Source organism: Microcaecilia unicolor, chromosome 1 (assembly GCF_901765095.1).
Source record: "Microcaecilia unicolor chromosome 1, aMicUni1.1, whole genome shotgun sequence".
Lineage (NCBI taxonomy): Eukaryota > Metazoa > Chordata > Amphibia > Gymnophiona > Siphonopidae > Microcaecilia > Microcaecilia unicolor.
In genome coordinates, this window is record NC_044031.1 from 77,538,150 (window position 1) to 77,561,478 (window position 23,329).

Here is a 23,329-nt window from a genome sequence, read left to right on the forward strand (position 1 = left end):
GAATGTCCAGTTTTCTAGAACATTTGTGTACACGCCTAGATTGCAAATCCACGACATACATGAGCAAAACCTTAGTGATGCTGCTCTAATTATAAAATGACTGTTCTCAGAAGACATGTTACACAAAACACAAACTCCTGAGCATCTTTATATGCATTTTACCCAATGATCCACATTTAGTGAGCCTTTTGTAATATACTTAAAAAAAAAACCTGAACATCCTGCCTTTAACATCTAATTTCCAATGTTCTATGTCAAACTGGTCTTAATGTTTCAACTTAAGCAAGTAATTCTATAAATGTAAATATTTACCTTTTTTAACCCAGCAAAACCTTCAGATTCCAAAAAGAAAAAGGCAAATGGCATGAGAACAAATAAGCACAAGTTGGAAAAAAGGGAAACAAGGTTCCACAAACCTGGAAAAAAAAAGAAGGTTGTAATTAAGTTACTGTTTTCCAAACACAGCAAATTAAAACAGGAACAAATATCTTTAGTTTTCAATTATAAAGGTTTTAAAGTAAACTATATATCAATCCACAAGGAAAAAAAGGGTTAGTGTACAGTTCAAAGAATCAATCATTCTCAGTTGGCTCTTGATTATCAACTGCCACCATGTGATCGTTTTGCTTATCTGTTAGTCCATTTGACTGCAAAGTCTATTAAAGACTTAGCTATATGAGAAAATACTTTTCTAGAAGACTTGTGTGAAAACTTTTGCAATATTCATAAATTAATTTCAGTGTTATATTGCTATCTTAGAGATAATGTCTCTTAATTTGTCACTGAGCTAAATGGGAAGCTGAGTTGGACATCCAATACAAAAAGCATGATTGAACAGTGATGGAAGAGGATCTGCCACACTTGTCCAGACTTGTTCATTTCCAGAATGGGGTTAAAATTATTTATCACAATTATCTTACTTCAGCTAGAATCCACCATGTTTCCTGCTACCTTAGTGCTTTGTTAGAGAAAATGTAGAGAGAGAGGCACTATAGGGCAAATCTGGTGGATGTCTCAAAATCAGAGCTTACTGAAAAGCAATGCAATATAAGCTTCAGAGTTGGTTGTGACTTGTGATGCCTTGGGACCCAGGGATATACTTCCTCAATAAACCATCTTTTGGGGCACCAAAGTCTTATTCAGCACTGTCTCAATGCAACCCATCTCACCCTGGCTACTGCCTGGAAATCAGAGATTGCTCTGCCTGCTTATATATGGATTACTAAACTTTGGTTTATAGCTAACAAGAAAAAGTTCAAAGCTCAGAATCATAAAACCCTGACCAAGTGGGAATGCATTTGGGAACCCTTCATTAATCATTGTTCCTGGAGTACACTGGGGGTCATTTGTTGTTTTTTTTTTTTTTTTACCTACTTTGTTACCAGGTGGAGTAAGGGGGGGGAAGGGAGAGGCACTGTTCTCTCTTGGGGAAGTTTATCTTATAGTGTTTAAAATTAGAGGTTCTGTTTGGGATTAAATACAGATAAATATATATATATTTTTTTATGTTTAAACTGCTTATATATAAGACGGCAGATAAAGGCCATATGACCCATCCAGTCTGCCCATCCTCTGTAACCCCTAATTCTTCCTTTTCCTAAGCAATCCCACATACTTATACATACATCGTAACATAGTAGATGACAGAAAAAGACCTGCACGGTCCATCCAGTCTGCCCAACAAGACAACTTATATGTGCTACTTTTTGTGTATACCCTACTTTGATTTGTGACTGTGCTCTTCAGGGCACAGACCGTATAAGTCTGCCCAGCACTATCCCCGCCTCCCAACCACCAGCCCTGACTCCCAACCACCGGCTCTGGCACAAACCGTATAAGTCTGCCCAGTACTACCCCGCCACCCAACCACCAGCCCCGCTTCCCACCATAGGCTCTGGCACAGACCGTATAAGTCTGCCCAGCAATATCCCTGCCTCCCACCACCGGCTCTGGCACAGACCGTACAAGTCTGCCCAGCACTATCCCTGCCTCCCAACCACCAGTCCCGCCTCTCACCACCGGCTCTGGCACAGACCGTATAAGTCTGCCCAGCACTATCCCCGCCTCCCAACCACCAGCCTCGCCTCCCGATCTCGACTAAGCTCCTGAGGATCCATTTCTTCTGCACAGGATTCCTTTATGCTTATCCCACGCATGTTTGAATTCCGTTACCGTTTTCATCTCCACCACCTCCCGCGGGAGGGCAATTCCAAGCATCCACTACTCTCTCCGTGAAAAAATACTTCCTGACATTTTTCTTGAGTCTGCCCCCCTTCAATCTCATTTCATGTCCTCTCGTTCTACCGCCTTCGCATATCTGAAAAAGGTTCGTTTGCAGATTAATACCTTTCAAATATTTGAATGTCTGTACCATATCATCCTTTCCTCCAGAGTATACATATTTAGTTCAGCAAGTCTCTCCTCATACGTCTTGTAACGCAAATCCCATACTATTCTCGTAGCTTTTCTTTGCACCGCTTCAATTCTTTTTACATCCTTAGCAAGATACGGCCTCCAAAACTGAACACAATACTCCAGGTGGGGCCTCACCAACGACTTGTACAGGGGCATCAACACCTCCTTTCTTCTGCTGGTCACACCTCTCTCTATACAGCCTAACAACCTTCTCGCTACGGCCACTGCCTTGTCACACTGTTTTGTCACCTTCAAATTCTCAGATACTATCACCCCAAGATCCCTCTCTCCGTCCGTACCTATCAGGCTCTCCCCGCCTAACACATACGTCTCCCGTGGATTTCTATTCCCTAAGTGCATCACTTTGCATTTCTTCGCATTGAATTTTAATTGCCAAACCTTAGACCATTCTTCTAGCTTCCTCAGACCCTTTTTCATGTTTTCCACTCACTCCCGGGTGTCCACTCTGTTACAGATCTTAGTATCATCCGCAAATAGGTAAACTTTACCTTCTAACTCTTTGGCAATGTCACTCACAAATATATTGAACAGAATCAGCCCCAGCACCGATCCCTGAGGCACTCCACTACTCACCTTTCCCTCCTCCGAGCGAATTCCATTTACCACCACCCTCTGGCGTCTGTCCATCAACCAGTTCCTAATCCAGTTCACCACTTCAGGTCCTATCTTCAGCCCATCCAGTTTATTTAAGAGCCTCCTGTGGGGAACCGTGTCAAAAGCTTTGCTGAAATCTAAGTAGATTACGTCTATAGCACGTCCATGATTCAATTCTCCTGTCACCCAATCAAAGAACTCAATGAGATTCGTTTGGCACGATTTACCTTTGGTAAAACCATGTTGTCTCGGATCTTGCAACTTATTGGCTTCCAGGAAATTCACTATCCTTTCCTTCAGCATTGCTTCCATTACTTTTCCAATAACCGAAGTGAGGCTTACCGGCCTGTAGTTTCCGGCTTCTTCCCTATCACTTTTGTGAAGAGGGACCACCTCCACTGTTCTCCAATCCCTCGGAACCTCTCCCGTCTGCAAGGATATATTAAACAAATCTTTAAGAGGACCCGCCAAAACCTCTCTGAGCTCCCTCAATATCCTGGGGTGGATCCCGTCCGGTCCCATGGCTTTGTCCACCTTTAGCTTTTCAAGTTGTTGATACACACTCTCTTCCGTGAACGGTGCTCTATCCACTTCATTCTCATTTGTACTTTTTCCAGTCCATTGCGGTCCTTCTCCAGGAATTTCTTCTGTGAAAACATAACAAAAGTATCTATTTAGCAAATTTGCTTTTTCTTCATCATTATCCACATAGTGGTTCGCAGTATCTTTTAGTCTCACAATTCCCTTTTTAGTCATTCTCCTTTCACTAATATACCTGAAGAAATTTTTGTCACCCCTTCTTACATTTCTAGCCATTTGTTCTTCCGCCAGACGTATCTCTCTCTTGGCTTCTTTCAGTTTCATTCGGTATTCCTCCTTGTGTTCCTTTTCTTGAGTTTTTCTGTATTTCTGGAAAGCCAACTCTTTAGCCTTTATTTTCTCAACCACTTGCTTGGAGAACCATATAGGTTTCCTTTTTCTCTTGCTTTTATTTACTTTCCTTACATAAAGGTTCATGGCCCTATTTATAGCTTCTTTCAGCCTGGACCACTGTCCTTCCACTTCTTGTACTTCCTCCCAGCCCATCATCGCCTTCCTCAGGTATTCCCCCATTTTACTAAAGTCAGCACGCTTGAAATCCAGGACTTTGAGTTTTTAGTGGCCGCTCTCCACTTTAGCTGTAATATCAAACCAAACCGTTTGATGGTCACTGCTGCTGCTGCTCATCCCATGCCTTTTTAAATTCTGGAACAGTCCTCAACTCCACCACCTCCACCGAGAGGCTATTCCATGCCTCCACCCCCCTTTCTGTGAAATAATACTTCCTTAGGTTACTCCTAAGCCTATTCCCTCTTAACTCTGTCATATGCACCCTCATTCCAGAGCTCTCCTTCATTTGAAAAAGGCTCTCTTCCTGTACATAAATGCCCTTGAGATATTTAAACGTTTCTATCATGTCTCCACTCTTCCAGCATATATATGTTGAGGTTCATACACAGTGCAATCTGCTTAAGTGCAAAGGTCTGGGACCAAAGAAATACATGCAGTTAACTGGAGCGTGCACTTAACCGCTGTTACCCAAAGAAGCTTGACATCTGATAAACATGTTTATTATATGTACAGTATACAGTCTCCATTAACTAACGTTAGGCTTACTTGAAGTAATCAGTCATAGTCCTCTGTACACTATTGTCTGTGAGTTCCATAGACTACATCTGCCAGACGGTAAAAACTGTCATAGCACTGACATCCAGTGGTCTCCAGATAGGCCCGCACGGTATTGAGACTCTCCAGCGCTCTTGCAAAAATGACAGGAGGTTGTTTAATTTCGTCAGCATGTGCCTCACTGCTCATTTCATCATCTGTTTCATCATCAGCCGTTGCCTGCATGTAGGCGCATATCTCGACATCAGTGCTGTCGTCAGCTATTTGTAGATCTAATCAACAGCTACATAGTGATGAAACTCTTCAGTAACACCGGCTGGGATGTTAATAGCCTGTTCATCTGACACGTTTGCAACAGCTGCATCTGTTTCGTCCCTCTCCACAAAGCTTGCCTGCTTGTAGCAGTTCACAATGGTTGCCTGTGTAACATGATTCCAGGCTTCTTTCTGCACATGTAGGGAATCCAACAGTGATAGATTACGAGCCAGTTCAACAGCACGTTTATCCTTGCCAGTCTGCTCATCCATAACACTCATTAGATGATGTAGCACAACAGCCCGATAATGTATTTTGAAATTGGCTATTATGCCCTGATTCATAGGTTAGATCAGAGAGGTAGTGTTTGGTGACAGAAGACCACTTTGACGTTAGACAGCCTGACATCATCACTGTGTGCAGCACAATTATCACAAAGCAACAAAATCTGACGCTTTTGTGCCCACATTCTAGTGTCTAACTTCTTTAGCCACTGCTTCCAACTTTCCCCAGTCGTCCATGAATTTGCGTTAGCCTCATATGACACAGGAAGTCACTTAACATTCTTGAAGCAACTGGGCTGTTTGCTCTTTCCAATGACAAGTGGTTCCAACTTCTCACTCCCATCCATATTGCAGCAAAGGAGGATCGTCAATCGGTCCTTCGACGTTTTACTTCCTGTAGTTTCGGCTTGTTTGAATGCAAGTGTTCCATCAGAAATCGCTCGCCAGTACAGACCGTTTTCGTCAGCTTTCAAAATGTCACGAGGTGCAACCTCATTCAAGATGGTAGGAAGAACTGAAACAACCCAATTTTCAGCACCAAAGTCATCAGTGTCTTGTTTTTCACCATGCTGTTTCTTTAATTTTATGTTGTTCCTCTCCTTCCATCTTTCCAACCAGCCAACAGTGGCTTTGAATTCAGTTAGTCCAAGACTTTCAGCTAGCTGATTAGCTTTCTCCACAAGCAGTGGACCACTGACAGGAAACTGTCTACTCCCGACTTGAGAAAATCACCAAAGAAGAGCATCTTGTACATCCTCAGCTTTTCCCGCCCGTTTTCATTTCCAGTGTGGATTTGCATCGTTTTGCCAGTCTTCCAGAAGCTGATCTTTCCGCTTCAAGATACGTGAAATTTGACTGGGATTGACACCATATTCTTTAGCAATAGATAACTTGACTTTGTTTGTTTTCTAATTTTTAAAGAACTTCTATTCGTTCAGCCAGTGTTAAAGTCTTACAGGTGTGCGACGACAACTCCAGTGTACACTCTAACAACTTTCTTTCACCTATTCTGCCTGTGGCAGTTAACCAACGAGATTTCAAATTTACCGTCCCTTTGTCACGTGCCAATCAGCTTCCATATTCCATGCGTGCGCTTATGTAGAGTCTTTCCTGCAGAGGAGCGGTCTTAAACCATGCATATAAGCGAATCTTGCACTTATCAGTGGTGCGCTAAACCGAAGTTTGTCCCCATAGAAATTGATGGCGCCAAAAACAGGACCGAAGTACAGCATGCAGTTAATATATATCTGTAGTAAACATATTCCCAGAATACAGCCAGAAATTATTTCCTTGGCAAGCTAAATCTCTAACATATAGAGCCCTTCCCACTGTACACATGAAAACCCATCAAAATCAAAAATGAAAAAGAAATAAAATATAGCCATCTTCCATTTTACCTTCTTTTCCTCCCTGGTCATTTCTCATTTTTTCCTGCTTAAAAAATGCATAATGATCACTTCTTAAAATCATCAAAACTAGATTTCAAAACATATATGGATGAAGATATTGTGTAAAATGTCCCTGTGGTTTAAAAACTTCTCAAGTGGTCTCCTTTGCTCATGCACGTCAGCTAATTTTTGAACTGAAGGATTATTGCTTTAATGTTTCTGTACAGTGTATGTAAATACATATACAAGTGACGGGGGATGGAACGCCTCTTGTATTAGGAAAGGCTAAAGAGGTTAGGGCTCTTCAGCTTGGAAAAGAACCAGATGAGGGGAGACATGATTGATGTATACAAAATACTGAGTGGTGTAGAACGAGTAGAAGTAAATTGATTTTTTATTCATTCCAAAAGTACACAGACTAGGGGACACTCGAAGAAGTTACATGGAAATACTTTTAAAACAAATAGGAGGAAATATTTTTCACTAAACGAATAGTTAAGCACTGGAACTCTTTGCCAGAGGATGTGGTAACAACAGTTAGAATATCTGGGTTTAAAAAAAGGTTTGGACAAATTCCTGGAGGTCTGCTATTGAGACAGACATGGGAAGCAACTGATTGCCCTGGGATTTCTAGTATGGAGTCACGATTTGGGTTTCTGCCAGGTACTTGTGACCTGGCTTGACCACTGTTTGGAAAACATGATACTGGGCTACATGGGCCATTGGTTTGACCCAATATGGCTACTCTTATGTTCATGCAAAGCTAAAAATCTATGAAAACATGTTCAAGACTGTGAATAGCATCAATAGACCAATAATGGGGTCCATCGCATTTGTTTATTCATGATTGGTAAAGCCTCAGTCCAACTTGGGTCTTATTTGTTTCAGTTGTCAGGCAGGAAGGCAATAGCGCAGGTGCAGTGGGACGCTGCTAGAACTTTTAGTGCTATTGATTCAGCATCCAAAATGGGACTCCGTCAGATGACATCACCCACATGTGATAACACAGCCTGCATGTCCTCTGAGAATCAATATACCATATACACTATACAAGACTGCTCTGGTAGCTAAAAACCCGATCGGGCTTGTTCCATTTCTCTTATGTTATGACAGAAACATACAACTACACAGTACAGAATCCTATAGCCGAAACATGCTAATGCGTGACATCAATAAGGTACTTACAGAATATTTAAACAGTGTCATTAGTGTAGAGCTAGTAGACTAACAGATTCATATAGAACACAAAAAATGAATTATACACTTCAAACTTCAGCAGAAATGACACAATAGAAAAATGCATGTTGAAGTATATGACGTTGCGATAGCAACGTCTTTAACTTTGTCCCTATTTCTAGGGCCTTATATGCCAGCGATGAAAAACCAACCCTACTTTAAGGGGTTTGAAACATGCTCTAATGAAAATAATTAAAACAAGTTTCCAGAAGGTCTTTTTTTTTGTAAAAGTGGGCTAAAAATACCCTATTTTGGCGTTTTTGCAAACATCATCAACTTTACACTCAATTTGTTTTCTTGTCTTTTAGATTGTAAGCTCTTTGAGCAGGGACTGTCCTTCTATGTTTAAATTGTACAGCGCTGCGTAACCCTAGTAGCGCTTTAGAAATGCTAGTTAGTAGTAGTAGTAGTAGTAATTTGTGAACTAATAGAAAATATTAGGAGAATGATATTTTAAATTTGAAAACCTTGTGTTGATAAGTTGTTGTGTGCAAAGTTTCACGTTTATCACACCTTTAATTCCAGAGATACAAAAAGCCAAAAACTTTACAATTTTTTCGTGCTGCAAATTTTTCGGACCAAGTTTGCTCCAAGTTTTCTTCATGGAAATCACAAATTTTTCAGACCAAGTTTGCTGCAAGTTTTCTTCATGTAAATCGCTCATGAAGATTTTTTTATTGTTTTGTTTAACAGAGCGCAAAAAGTTGTACAAGATGGCCAAGATTTGTTTCTCTCAACAAAATATTGCTGGAGATACAGTGTCTCAAAGTTGCCGAAATCTCGGAGTCATACCATAGAAGGCTGCAGTATGAGGTCAAACAGATTACAATATCTCAGTAAGTATTGCATCGCCAAACGTAAAACTTTACCAATGTTCATTGGGGACATGTATGAATGTTCACAGAAAATTTCATCGAAATCCGTGATGGTTGACAGGGCACTTCTCTGAAATCAAACCACTTGACATGGAATGTTTGCTTTCTTAGCCGCCACAGCACACTGAGGAGGTTTCAACGTATCAATGCAATGCCTAGATCCCGTTCTTGGTTAGTGACTCCTAATGTGGAACCTTGCATTCTGCTCAGAAGGAATGGATCCTAAAGAGCTTAGACGAGATTGGGTGGCAAAGCCGGTGGCGGGAGAAGGAGATGGTGCTGGGCAGACTTATACGGTCTGTGCCAGAGCCGGTGGTGGGAGGCGGGGATAGTGCTGGGCAGACCTATACGGTCTGTGCCCTGAAAAGAACAGGTACAAATCAAGGTAAGGTATACACAAAAAGTAGCACATGTGAGTTTATCTTGTTGGGCAGACTGGATGGACCGTGCAGGTCTTTTTCTGCCGTCATCTACTATGTTACTATGTAATTCAGGTTCCTCTTTCCCACATGCATCACTTTACACATCTGCCATTTACATGCCCTGTTTCCCAGTCTCGTAAGGTCCTCTTGTAACTTTTCACAATCCTCTTGCGATTTAACAACTCTGAATAACTTTGTATCGTAAGCAAATTTAATTACCTCACTAGTTACTCCCATCTTTAGATCATTAATAAATATGCTGAAAAGCAGCAGTCCCAGCACAAACCCCTGAAGAATCCCACTATCTACCCTTCTCAATTGAGAATATTGACCATTTAACCCTACTCTCTGTTTTCTATCTTTTAACCAATTTTTAATCCACAATAGAACACTACATCCTATCCCATGACTCTCCAATTTCCTCTGGAGTCTTTCATGAGGTACTTTTGAAAAGCGAAGATACATACCTGTAGCAGGTATTCTCCAAGGGCAACAGGCTGATTGTTCTCACATGTGATTTTTGCAAGCAAAATATAAAAAAATCTTGCCAGAGTCTTCTGGCACGCGTGCAGCGCACACTGCGCATGCGCGGAACAATTTCCCGCCCGTCGCATGAGCGTTCCCACTCAGTTTAATCAAAAAGCAAATAATAAACAAACAACTCCAAAGGGGAGGTGAGCGGGTTTGTGAGAACAATCAGCCTGCTGTCCTCTGAGAATACCTGCTACAGGTATATATCTTCGCTTTCTCCAAGGACAAGCAGGCTGCTTGTTCTCACATGTGGGGTATCCCTAGCAACCAGGCTCACTCAAAACAATGAACACTGGTCAATTGGGCCTTGCAACGGCGAGGACATAACTTAGATTGACCTGAAACCATAAACAACTAAGAGTGCAGCCTAGAACAGAACAAAAATGGGTCTAGGGTGGTGGAGTTGGATTCTAAACCCCGAACAGATTCTGCAGCACCAACTGCCCAAACTGACTGTCGAGTTGGGTATCCTGCTGGAGGCAGTAGTGAGATGTGTGGACTGATAGCCACGTTGCAGCCTTGCAAATCTCCTCAATGAGGTTGACTTTAAGTGAGCCACTGACGCAGCCATGGCTCTAACACTGTGAGCCGTGACATGGCCCTCCAGAGTCAGCCCAGCTTGGGCGTAAGTGAAGGAAATGCAATCTGCTAGCCAATTGGAGATTGTGCGTTTTTTGATAGCGACTCCCCTCCTGTTGGGATCAAAAGAAACAAACAACTGGGCGGACTGTCTAAGGGCTTTGTCCGCTCCACGTAGAAGGCCAATGCTCTCTTGCAATCCAAGGTTTGCAAGCAGCTTTCACCAGGGCGGGTATGAAGACGGGGAAAGAATGTTGGCAAGACAATTGACTGGTTCAGATGGAACTCAGACACCACCGTTGGCAGGAACTTAGGGTGCGTGCAGAGGACTACTCTGTTGTGATGGAACTTGATATAAGGTGCATGCACTACCAGGGCCTTAAGCTCACTGACTCTACGAGCTTAAGTAACAGCCACCAAGAAAACGACCTTTCAGGTCAAGTACTTCAGATGGCAGGAATTCAGTGGTTCAAAAGGAGCTTTCATCAGCTGGGTGAGGACGTTGAGATCCCATGACACTGGTGGAGGTTTGACAGGGGGCTTTGACAAAAGCAAACCTCTCATGAAGCGAACAACTAAAGGCTGTCCAGAGATAGGCTTACCCTCTACACGGCGATAAGCACTAATCGCACTAAAGTGAACTCTTACGGAGTTGGTCTTGAGACCAGGCTCTGACAAGTGTAGAAGTTATTCAAGCAGGGTCGTCAGCACTTTTCATGGCTGAGGAACTTGGAATGGTCGTCCCATGGTCAAACTGGATTGAATTGTCCACCAGTAGAGAGAATTCCGAAAGCCGGTGGACAGTTGGATGACATCCTCTAGATCCCCCGCAGCTTGAAACCACTGGGAAGCTAGGGTCCATTGAGCTGATCTCATTATGTAGATGTGCCATGGGAATGACATGAACTGTGGAGGCCATGTGCCCCAGAAGTGTCAACATCTGCCGAGCCATGACCTGATGAGACGCCCTTGTCTCGGGAAGATAAGCTCGAGCTGTCTGAGTGTTCAACAGGGCGCCAATGAATTCCAATACTTGGACTGGGGTGAGATGGGACTTGGGATAATTTATGATGAAACCCAGTAGCTCTAGCACCTGAATAGTCATTCGCATGGACTCCAGAGCACCCTCCTTCGAGGTGCTCTTCACCAGCCAATCATTGAGATAAGGAAACACATGCACTCCCAGTTTGCGTAGCGACACTGCGACTATAGCTAAACATCTGTTAAACACTCTGGGCGCAGACGCCAGGCCAAAAGGCAGTACATGGTACTGAAAGTGCTGTGTTCCCAGCCAAAATCGAAGATACTTCCTGTGAGCTGGAAGTATCGAGATGTGTGTGTAAGCATCCTCTAAGTCCAGAGAGCATACCCAATCGTTTTCCTGAATCATGGGAAGAAGGGTGCCTAGGGAAAACATCCTGAACTTTTCTCGGACAAGAAATTTGTTCAGGGACCTTAGGTCTAGGATGGGACGCATTCCCCCTGTTTTCTTTTGCACAAGGAAGTACTTGGAATAAAATCCCAGCCCTTCTTCCCCTGGTGGAACAGGTTCAACCGCTTGGGCCTTCAGAAGGGCGGAGAGTTCCTCTGCAAGTACCTGTTTGTGCTGGGAACTGTAAAAATGAGGACAATTTGGAGGTTTGGATTCCAGATTGAGGGTGTATCCTGACCGGACTATTTGAAGAACCCACCGGTCGGAGGTTATGAGAGGCCACCTTTGGTGAAAAAATATCAACCTCCCCCCGACCAGCAAGTCGTTCGGCATGGACACTTTTACTGAGGCTATGCTGAACTGGAGCCAGTTAAAAACCTGTCCCTTGCTTTTGCTGGGGAGCCGCAGAGGCCTTAGGCAAACGCTGTTGAAAATAACGAGCATGCTGGGACTGAGCCTGGACAGGCTGCCGAGAAGCAGGAGTGTACCTACGCCTAGCATAGAAATAGGAAGCACTCCTCTTCCCTCCAAAAAACGTCCTAGATGAGGAGGTAGTAGCAGAAGATGCCCGGCTGGAGAGAGAATCCATAGCATCATTGTGCTTCTTGAGCTGGTCAACCAGATCCTCTACTTTCTCACCAAAAAGGTTATTTCCCCCCCCCCCCCCCCCCCCCCCCCCCCCGGCAACAAACATCTGCCATCCGCTGCTGGACTGAATGATCCAGGTCAGAGACATGCAGCCATGAGAGTCTGCGCATCACTATACCTTGGGGCAGCAATTCTGGATGTTACATCAAAAGTGTTGAATGTACCCCTGGACAGGAATTTTCGACACACCTTCCGCTGCCTGACCACCTGGCGAAAAGGCTCGGCCTGCTCCGGAGGGAGTGCATCAACCAAGCTAGACAGTTGCCTCACCCGAGTTCTGCAAGTGGATGCTCATGAAGAGCTGGTATGTCTGGATTTTGGCAGCGAGCATAGCAGCCTGATACGCCTTCCTCCCAAAAGAGACCAAGGTTCTAGATTCTCTACCTGGGGGCGCAGAGGCATTGTCCCCTAGTACTCTTGGCTGTTTTGAGAGCAGAGTCCAGCACCATGGAATTGTGAGGTAGCTGAGATTTCATCAATCCAGGCTCTCCATGGATCCGATATTGGGATTCAGTTCTTTTCGGGATCACAGGATTAGACAGAGGGAATGACCAGTTTTGCTTAAGGACTTCCTTCAGTACATTATGCAAGGAACCATTGCAGCCTCTCTAGGTGGAGGAGGATAATCCAGGACCTTGAGCATCTCAGCCCTGGGCTCAACCTCCATAGGGAAGGGAATAGCCGCAGCCATTTCCTAGACAAAGGAGGTAAAGGATAGACTCTCCGGTGGAGAAAGTCTCCTTTCTGGTGGAGGGGAAGGTTCAGAAGGAATCCCATAGGACTCATCAGAAGAAAAGTACCTGGGATCTTCCTCTTTCTTCCGCAAACGCTCATCTTCAGTATCGGACAAAACATCTCTCAGAGCAGTCCGAAACTGAGCCTGCCTCGACGCCGAGGGACGACATCCTCAATGGCGGTGCCGAGAAGTCGATGCCCGCCTGGACTCCGGTGAAGCTTCCTCCACCGACGTCGAAGGGGAGTCGACCTGGGAGGCAGGCGGCACCGAGGTCGGGGACCTCACCACAGGCGAAGGGCCAGATACCGCTGCAGCAGACAGTACGGAAGGCGCAAGCACCCCTGAAACCAAAGCAGACTGGTGCAGTAACCCTTCCAGAAGCTCTGGAAGCAGGGCACTGATGCGCTCGTCGAGAGCCACCGTCGGACAAGGCTGCGGGGTTGGTAAAGGAGCCGGTGGCAGAATCTGTCGAGGCTCGGGAGCAGGTACCAGGCTGCTAGACCGACGCATCGGCACCTCCTGAATAAAGGGAGAGTGATCCGCTTGGCACCGACACTTCTCAGGTGCTGAATCCCTTGACGCACCGGAGCTCCCAGCACCGTGTGTCGGAGAATGACGACGGTGCTTCTTCGCCTTCGCTCGACGCCCATCATCGAGACTCCTCAGTATCGATGAGGAAGACGTGGAATCCTCAACGTCTCCTCGGGCCGGGTTCGACGAAGGTTGGTCCCGGGGGGGCCTGCATAACAGGAGGCCTCGAGACAGGTGGAGACCCACTCAATGCCTCACTGCTCCCAGCACAAGTTGGTCGTTCCGCAGCCATTACCTTCGCTCCCGACGTCGATGCGCCCCTCGATGTCGATGCCGCCAACCTCAGTACCGATGTCAACGTCGAAGGACCGGACCGAGCCCCAAAAAGCTTCTTTCGTTGGGCCTCTCGAGACACTTGAGTCCGTTTCTTCATGCAAAGACACAGACCAGACTACAAGCGGCTGGGCTATGGTCGGGCCCAAAGCACTGGATATCGGTACCCGAGATGGTCCGGTTGCACCAAGTAAAACGTTTGAAGCCGCTGGGTGTCTTCGATGACATGGAAGGAAAAACGGCTTTGGCAAAATCAAACGACGCGATCATGCCTGTTAAGAAAAAAAAAAAAAAAAAAAAAGGCACGAAAAGGAAGGAACAACCCAACCGCGCGGCCTAAGCTGGCTGCGTCAAAAAAGAAAGGAAACTTTAAAAGGGCAAAAAAATAAAGAAAACTACGGGGAAAGGTTTGTTTGTTTGGGGTTTTTTTTAACGGTAAATTTGTACTAAAAAGAAAAGAAAAAAAAGGCAAAAGACTCAAAACAAAATAGACTCTTTCCCGGGCATGAAAGGAGCGGGGAAAAAAAACTCGACCACACCTCAACGCAGAGAAAAAAAAATAACTGAGCGGGAACGCTCACGAGACAGGCGGGAAATCTGTCCACGCATGCGCGCTGCTCGCGTGCGAGAAGACTGGCAAGATTTTTTTATAATTTTGCTTGCAAAAATGCCAGTTCCCAGGGCCGACGCGGACATCGACCTACATGTGATAACAAGCAGCCTGCTTGTCCTCAGAGAAATCCAGATACACAATATCAACTGGCTCACTTTTATCTACGTTTGTTCACCCCATCAAAGGAATGTAATAGATTGATGAGGCAAGATTTCCCTTCACTAAATCCATGTTGGCTTTGTCTCATTAATCCATGCATTTGAATATGCTCTGTAATTTTATACTTTATAATAGTCTCTATTTTGCCAGCACCGACATCAGGCTCACCGGACTATAATTTCCCTGATCTCCTCTGGAACCTTTAAAAAAAAAAAAAAAATCGGCGTTACATTGGCCACCCTCCAATCTTCCGGTACCATGCTCGATTTTAAAGATAAATTACATATTACGAATAGTTCTACAAGTTCATTTTTCAATTCTACAGAAGATTTGCTTCTCTTCAATTTGTCAAATTGCCCCATTACATCCTCTAGGTTTATAGAGATTTCATTCAGTTCCTCCGACTAGTTAGCTTTGAACACCATTTCTGGCACCGGTATCTCACCCAAATCTTCCTCGGTGAAGACCGAAGCAAAGAATTAATTTAATCTCTCCGCTATGGCTTTGTCTTCCCTGATTGACCCTTTTACCCATCTGTCATCTAGTAGTCCGATTCTCTTGCCTGCTTCTTGCTTTTAATATACCTAAAATAATTTTTACAATGTGTTTTTGCCTCCAACGCAATCTTTTATTCAAAGTCCGTCTTTGCCTTCCTTATCAGTGCTTTGCATTTGACTTGACATTCCTTATGCTGTTTCTTACTATTTAAGTCAGTTCCTTCTTCCATTTTCTAAAGGATTTTCTTTTAGCTCTTATAGCTTCCTTCACCTCACTTTTTAACCATGCTGGCTGTCGTTTAGTCTTCCGTCCTCCTTTTTTAATACACAGAATATATTTGGCCCGGGCTTCCATGATGGTATTTTTGAACAGCATCCACACCTGATGTAAATGTTTGACCCTCGCAACTGCTCCTCTAAGTTTTTTTTTCACCGTTCTTCTCATTTTATCATAGTCTCCTTTTTGAAAGTTAAACGTTAACATATTGGATTTCCTATGTGTCCTTACTCCAAAGCTAATATCAAATCTGATCATATTATGATCACCGTTATCAAGCAGTCCCATCACCATTACCTCCTGCACCAGATCATACTCTCCACTAAGGACTAGGTCTACAAATTTTCCTTCTCTTGTTGGCTCCTGTACCAGCTGCTCCATAAAGCAGTCCTTGATTTTGTTAAGGAATTTTACCTCCCTAGCATTCCCTGATGTTACATTTATCCAGTCAATTTTGGGGAAATTGAAATCACCCATTATTATTGTGTTGCCCAGTTTGTTAGCCTCTCTAATTTCCGGTAACATTTCTACATTCATCTGTTCATCCTGGCCAGGCGGACGGCAGTACAGGCTGCAATAATTTAATCACTGCAGGCGCCACAGACGCCTGTAAGGTACACCAGGGAGTGAGGGTTCAGCGACAGTCGGTCAGATGCCGGGATGCCACGGAGGAGGAGAGATTTTGTGGGGTAGGTGAAAAAAATCTGTAATTTTAAAAAAAGAAGTTTTCAGGGGAGGGGGGAGCTGTGGAGTGCCGTGCTGTGGAAGGACCCATCCAAAATACTGGGTCTGGCTATGCCACTGAATCACTGTCCCCATAAACTGTGCCTTCACAGGAATTCACACCTCCTTGGTAATCAGGGGACATAGGATCAAACCAAATTATTACACAGGAATATGCTAGAAAAAGAGTTCAGCAAGGCCACTTTCACACCCAGGAGGGGACACGCAGACAAACATGCATACATTCAGACCCACACCCCCACACACCTCATCATACATGCAGATCTTCTTTCTCAGAAGCCATTTCACACACATTCCCCTCCTCATCCCAGAGAGAGAGAGAGACAGAATCATAGTGATAGGCAGACCTTGAGATACACAGAAGCAATGCTGCAAGACATTCCTGCCCTGCTGTAAGCGTATTTCTATATAAAATATCTTTTTCCAAGCCACATCTGTGTGTTGTATTATTGTACTGCAAAACTCACTGCCCCTGAGAAGTGGACCCAGAACCAGAGAAAAGAACCAAGAACTAGATCAAAGCCAAAGCTGACAACTAACTTCTGAGGACTATAACAGACAGGGGCCTGAGCCCAAAGTAGTGGGGAGAGGAAATCTGCCCCCTCCCCCCGGGTGCAACCCCATACACCTGAGTTGGTGAGCAGAAGCTTTCTTCCAGCTGAAGTCTGATGCTTTTCTTGGACCACCACTGTCATTCAAGACTCCACCCCTGCGCGTGCTTAGTTTTCACAAATGCACGAGGGGCAGGTCTCCCTCATGCATGCTCAGTTTCACAAAAAAAACAAGCATGTGAAGGGGGTGCTGGCGCCAGTAAGGTAACAGCCCAGGAAATGTGGCAGGCTTTGGAGGGGGGCTTAGGACCCCAGCCAAAACAGAAGACAGAGCCTCTATTTTAGGGGGAATCAGACCATGAAGATGACCCCCCCCCCCCCCCCATGGCTATGCCATTGTGGTGGCCCAAAGTAATCATTTCCAATCGTACGTTGTAGTCCAACGCCACCAGTTTGGCCCACTTAGCAGGCACATCTGCTTTTATTTTCTGAAACTAATCCCGGATTTCATCTGAGCTTTCAACATCTCTACGATTCATTGCATGAGTCTCCACAGTCTCAGTATTATGTGAAGGCCATGTTTTCTTGCTCCTGGTGGGCACATTTGTGAAGATTTGTGGGCTGCTTTTTGGTAGTTATCCCAAAAATAGTAGAAATAGTGTTTAAAAAAAAAAAAAAAAAAAAAAAAAAAGACAGCCACGAGTTAGAAAAAGTGTTTTAGGCAGTCGATTGCAGTAGATTGTCCCAGATCATTGAGGAGCCAAAGGTTCAGGTGCCCATTTTGCTCAATGGAATCACTTCCTCCCCCAATGCTTATGTTCTTATGTACTTCTAAAATTTTTCTTTTCCAACAGTAACAGTATATAGTAAGCTACTGCTTATTTAGATAACTTTATTCTTCTACTAATTATTTGGTCTTACTTCTAATTCTTATTTACATTAGCATTACCATTAAATAGCTATTTCCCTCACAAACTTTGTAACATATTAACCCCTATGTGAGGGGGTATACAGAACTGCCTCTCACCCTTAAGAAGGATCCCTCAAGTACCGAAAACTATCTTAAAACCCTTAGCCCCACCTAGAGAGGAAATGAGATGAGAGGGGTGGAGCTGAAACCAGAAGGCAGTGCCAGAGAGGCATTAAGAGGGCCCAAAGGAAAGAAGTAAAAGACCTATTGCGTATGCCACATCAAGCACCTGTGGAAAGGAACAACAACAGTCAGGTAGGCCATGTTAAACTTGGACTTTGTAGCTTTGCATGTTGGTTCTGGCCTGAGGTAGGCTAGCTGGTAGAAATGTTTAATAGTAGTAGTAGTAGTAGTAACTGTACTGATAATTCTGAGAACCAGGCCAGAAAAGTGAAAGTATTGCCTTACTAAGAGACTGTAGTGCATGCAGTGGTCCTACAGGCGCAGGTCATGGAGGACATTCTTCTGTTCAAAGACTGGTTTTGCATTTGATTTCTCCTTCCCCTGTGAGCTGAGCATGAGCCCCCCCCCCCCCCCCCCCCCCACCACACACACACACACACACTTTCCCAACACCTTTAACAAACAATTTTGCTTACCCTAACCTGCTGCATGATGTCACTTTTTTCTGGATTTGATTCATCATGACAACTTTACAAACAAAATCATGCCTGGCTACTTTTTTAAATCAAACTAATCATGTTCCCAGTCACTGAAAAGAGTGACACGGTTTTTGTATATGATTTTAAACAGCTACAGAAAAAATAAATAAATAGAACAGAGTTAAAAATGCATATGAATAAATACAGGAGATATCTGAGCCTTTAAATTCTATGTAATATCTAGTTCTAAAATTAACCTCTACTGCCATCTGATGGGGGAAAATGTAAACAATTTACTAAAATAATCAAAATGCCTTCAATAAGACTAATTTATTGTTAGAAGTGACTGATGAACAAATTTTACAGCATGACAGTATCCCAGAGAGAAACTGATATTCACACCTCTTTCATTACAGATTAAATCAAATTGCATATCTGTAATAGATGTTCTCTGAGGATAGCAAAACAACTAGCCGCATAAATGGATGAAATCATCCAACAGCACCAACAGTCTTCCAGGTAATTTAAGAAAAAGTATTTCCAAATATACAGCATATATTATACACAGAAATCCCTGCACTGCTTCGCAACCCCACCCCCCCTTTGTCTTCTGTAAAAGACAGAAAACGAATTCCATAAAGGGAGGAGGGAAGTAATGGCTGATTACCCTACTGTTCTCAGAGAACATATGTTATATGTAAGAAACTTTGTTTAATCTGAAACAAGCAGGATGAATCAGCCAGGCAAATGGGAATCCCTAGCTAAGAGTTGCCAAATAAAATAAAGGGAATAAGAGGGAGTCTATAGGCCGCTGCCACTCTCCCTTAAGAACACTCCCCTCACACTGTCAGGGCCAATTCAAAACCCTAGTCCCACACAAGGGGGAAGTGACATGGGAGGGGTGGAGCCCAGAGGGCATTGTCCAGGAAATATAAAAGGCCAGGCCTGAACTAGATTAAACAGCCCTAGAGGGAAGCAGCAATGCCCACTGCAGATGCCTCCACCCTGAAGCTGAAAACCTGCAACCATTATGTTCAGGTAGGCCAAATTCAACTTAGAACCTTGAAACGTTTGCGTTTTGGCCTGTCCAGCCTTGTGCACCTGCTAGAGACAGTGCTGCAGACCTGCCATGTCTCCCACATTGAGCAGGAGACTCCCTATTTGGCAGGTGTTTTAATTACCCCTCTCTAGACCTCCGGGGGACTCGTGCCCACGGAGATGTAGAGTGGGTTTCAGAAGGCTCATTTTAAGTCTGTTACCCAGGACCTCGGCTTTCTGACCCCTGGTGTCTAAGTGTATCTTAGGGCATCTATTCTCCCACATAATGAACTAAGGAGTAGGAGCCTCCTTTCTTATGTGAACACTATTTGTGCAGGAGTGTTCCAAGAAACAGATAGGCAGCCAAGAAATTTAGGCACAGACTAGGAGAGTAAGTGGTAGAAATAATCTTTAGTCTCATAAATTGGAACTTCAATCTGGCACACTCATCAGTCAGATTCTCAGGTGGACCGACCATAGTTCTGCCCTCTGGGTAGAGTTGGGGAAAAATCCAAACTCCGCCTAGATTTGCAAATCTTATATACCATCTGCCGGCCATTCAATTCAATGGGCACACATTTTTTTCATATGTGAATCATACTTTGACAGTTTGCTTAACCGCAGATCGGATGCCCACCTTCCCCCTCTTTCTTCATAACTGTCATTTCCTGAAGTGTAAACATCTTTCCTAATATACAGAGAATAGTATTCATATCTCATGACCTGGTCGCCATCTTTACAAAAGCAGACTCCATCTTATGAACCTAACTTCTAACTATTTTAGCCATTAATTCCTCCATCTTTGCCCTTACACTGTATTTGAATGTCACACTAGATCCTAATAAGGCTTGCCAAGCGGTCCTGCTTCCGCAGGCACTCAGCTACAAGGCCATCATCAGATTTTCATGCCTAGTCAGTGCTTTTCAGCAGCTTAGGCTATAGAGCTCAGCCCACCACTATTCCAGTGGAGGGGGTCTCAAGTTGTGACACATATTAACATTCCCCTCTTCACCCTATCTCATAGGGTGACACTAGGGTTGTCTAGCATGGTACCATCCATTCCAGAAGGTATCCTGTAAAGCTATCTATTTAGAGAGTCTGATTGAAAGCTGGTATGGCAAAGATTTTGGAATCCCGATCACAACATAGATACCATCTCTGTCTTATTCTAACCCCTCTTGGGGCTAACCCATATCTGCGATTGAGCAACAAACTACAATTACAAAGGCAATATCTTTTAACCTATTAATATACAGGTTTAATCCTACTCTTACATATGTATATATAGCTAAAAATCATCAAGCTAATTAATTTCTCGGTTATATACTGATTATACGTTTGCATTGATTACATAGTTATATCGATTATTGATCACAATCTACTATATAGTTGCAGATACCTCTAGCATTTGCATAGCGATTGGTCCATCTCATAGGGAGATAGTCCAATGTACTGTCTCCTGTGGTGTTGGGAAGGAGATTTTTGTACAGGACATATTGTCTCGTTGCTGCTTTCTTGGTTATGGCAGTTTCAATTAAGCGTTCTACTAAGCCTCTAGCACATGGGATTATGCAGCATCCTACCAATACGAAAATAGCAACCACTATGATAATGGTGGTGGCTGCAAAAATGATAAATGTCTTCCATTTACCAAAAGCTTTATCCATCCAACCGGTCCAGGATGTAACACCACCAGAGTTCTCAGCCAATTCCTCTGAGAGTGAGGTGAGGCCTTTCAAACCTCTGGTGATTGACCCCTCTGGGGCAGTGTTGTTGGGGATAAAGGTGCAACACTGAGTACCTATTTTGCGGCACACTCCTCCGTCCGCCGCTAGCGATTGGTCAAGCACCAATTGATTCTCAAGCGTCATTCTGCTAGTGGCATCTAACTGTGCTGCAATACCTTGAACTGCACCTCTGGTATAATTCACAAACCTCTGTTGGTTGTAATATATGTAGTTGATCCAATCTACGTTCTTGTTGATAGTCGCCCACCAAAAGAAGGCAGATTCGAATCCTGCAGCAATCTGGTTTCTGGCTTTGAACTCATCAGGGACCCCTCTTGGAACTCCAATTGCATCTATATAGACCCGGTCATCAAAAGATCCGGGCACTGCATGTCTCTTCACTCGTGAGGAAGAGCTGCTATGAGGGGGAATCAAAGATGCTATGACTATTGGGATTATCAATTTGACCAAGGCACATCTGCCTGTCCAACTTCTGTGGAGTGTATGGTGGATAGTGTTGGTTCCACAATACCACCATACATCTGCTCTAGCCTGAGAAAAGTCTGTGAGGTTCAGACCTCGCAGGGCCCCTTTTCCTAAAGTGGTATTACAATTGGTCAAATTTCCCCAAAACCGTGGGTTTTTAACTGCATATCGGTCCAGACATGTATGATACCTTGTGGCAGGGTCTGGAATTCTGAATGCAGGTGGTACCCTCAGCCGAGGGGGCAAGTAGGGATGATGTTTGTCAAGATGTTGACAAGACTGATTAATGTCCTCTTTTACCTGCAATAGCTCTAACATACACCAAAAACCATCTGGATCATTGTAGAGACCTAAAGGAAAAGGAACCGCTGTAGGTTCTGCCCTTGCATGTGCGCAGAAATAACAATTAGAAACATTCAAACTTGCTGTGGTATAGTGGGCCCATTCGAGCCACAAGTTAGTATCCCCAAACCCAGTTTCTAGTGCAATTAAGTCTTTGGCATTGTTAATCTGTACAACCTGGTAGGGAATCTTTTCTTCTGGGGCCTTTGTTGGCATTAAGGGGTTTCTTTCAGGTTTGGGAGGGGGAATAATAAGAAATGTGCCAATAGGATCCCTGCCTGTGGCATCTATTCCCAGGGAATAGGCTCTGTACGTGACAGAGGTTATTCCTCTGAAAGTGATAGCCACCTGATTGCACTTGGTCATTGGACAATTGGTAATTACTCGTGGTTTCATAATGGAAATGATCTTGAGTTCTGGAATTGCTTGACCTGAATAGAGAACCCATGTACCTGTGTACCACCATACCTCTGCCCAACTTCCACATGTGGAGAAGGGACACATGTATATATCAAAAGCTGAATAATATTGCTGGTAAGGATATTCACCACACCTAGTGTAAGCACACACAGAGGGTTATTGTAATCGTCTCCTTGGTTGAGGCTAATACTATCTTGTATCCAATTAAACGATCTGGTATCTGCATTACTTGTGACCTCGAAGGCACTATGACCATTGCTAACACACATAATAGGAGGGCAAGGCATGTCATATTGACAGCTTTCATGATTACACACCGTATCAGGATTGTAGGAATGGTAATTGACGAGCAATGAATATTGAGAGTAACAAAATTAACCCTAGGGTTCTAGCAAGAGCTGCAATTACAACAATCACTACTCCAAAATACACCAAGAATTGATATACCATTAGGCGTTGCCTGTGTAAGGGGGATAGATTCTAGTAGCTCCTGTTTCGGAGAGACTAAAAACCTCCAAAGGTCTTGATCCTACCTCTCTAATGAATAGAAAGGGTATCCAATCAGTTCTAAGTACACTGTATGTAATTAACCAGAAATCTACTACCTCACGATTTTCTGGTCTCACTAGGGGTACTTCAGTCCGTTCTACTTGTAAGCCTAAACTTCCTCCAAACAATGCAAGGGTGTGAATGATAGTCCAATCGGGGCCAATAGTCAAAGTGTCGAGTAAGGGTTCACACAGTGTCTGATATCGGGTCAATGAATCCCAACTGGGATCGTCTTGCAGAGCCGGGTCCCAGCGAGGATATCTTAACTCTCGGGGATCTAAAAGGTGGATCGGGGGTTCAGAAATTACTGACAAAGGTGGGAAGTCAAGGGAGGGTACTGTTTGTGGCGGTGAATGCTGGTTATTTATTCTTCTGTTGGACATGTACTTGTATATCACGGGTGTAAACG

The 23,329-nt window shown here is 44.0% G+C and overlaps 1 protein-coding gene across 2 annotated transcripts in view; it reads right to left on the reverse strand.

The window, feature by feature from the left end:
* LMBR1 (limb development membrane protein 1) overlaps positions 1–23,329 on the reverse strand; it is a 291,341-nt gene that overhangs the window by 208,730 nt on the left and 59,282 nt on the right. For both annotated transcript variants that reach the window (XR_003941628.1, XM_030198592.1), the window contains exon 5: positions 313–416. Coding sequence is in view for 1 of the 2 variants with exons in the window: in XM_030198592.1 (XP_030054452.1) it covers positions 313–416 (104 nt within the window). In the remaining variant the exon portion in view is untranslated. The remainder of the gene's footprint in view (positions 1–312; positions 417–23,329) is intronic.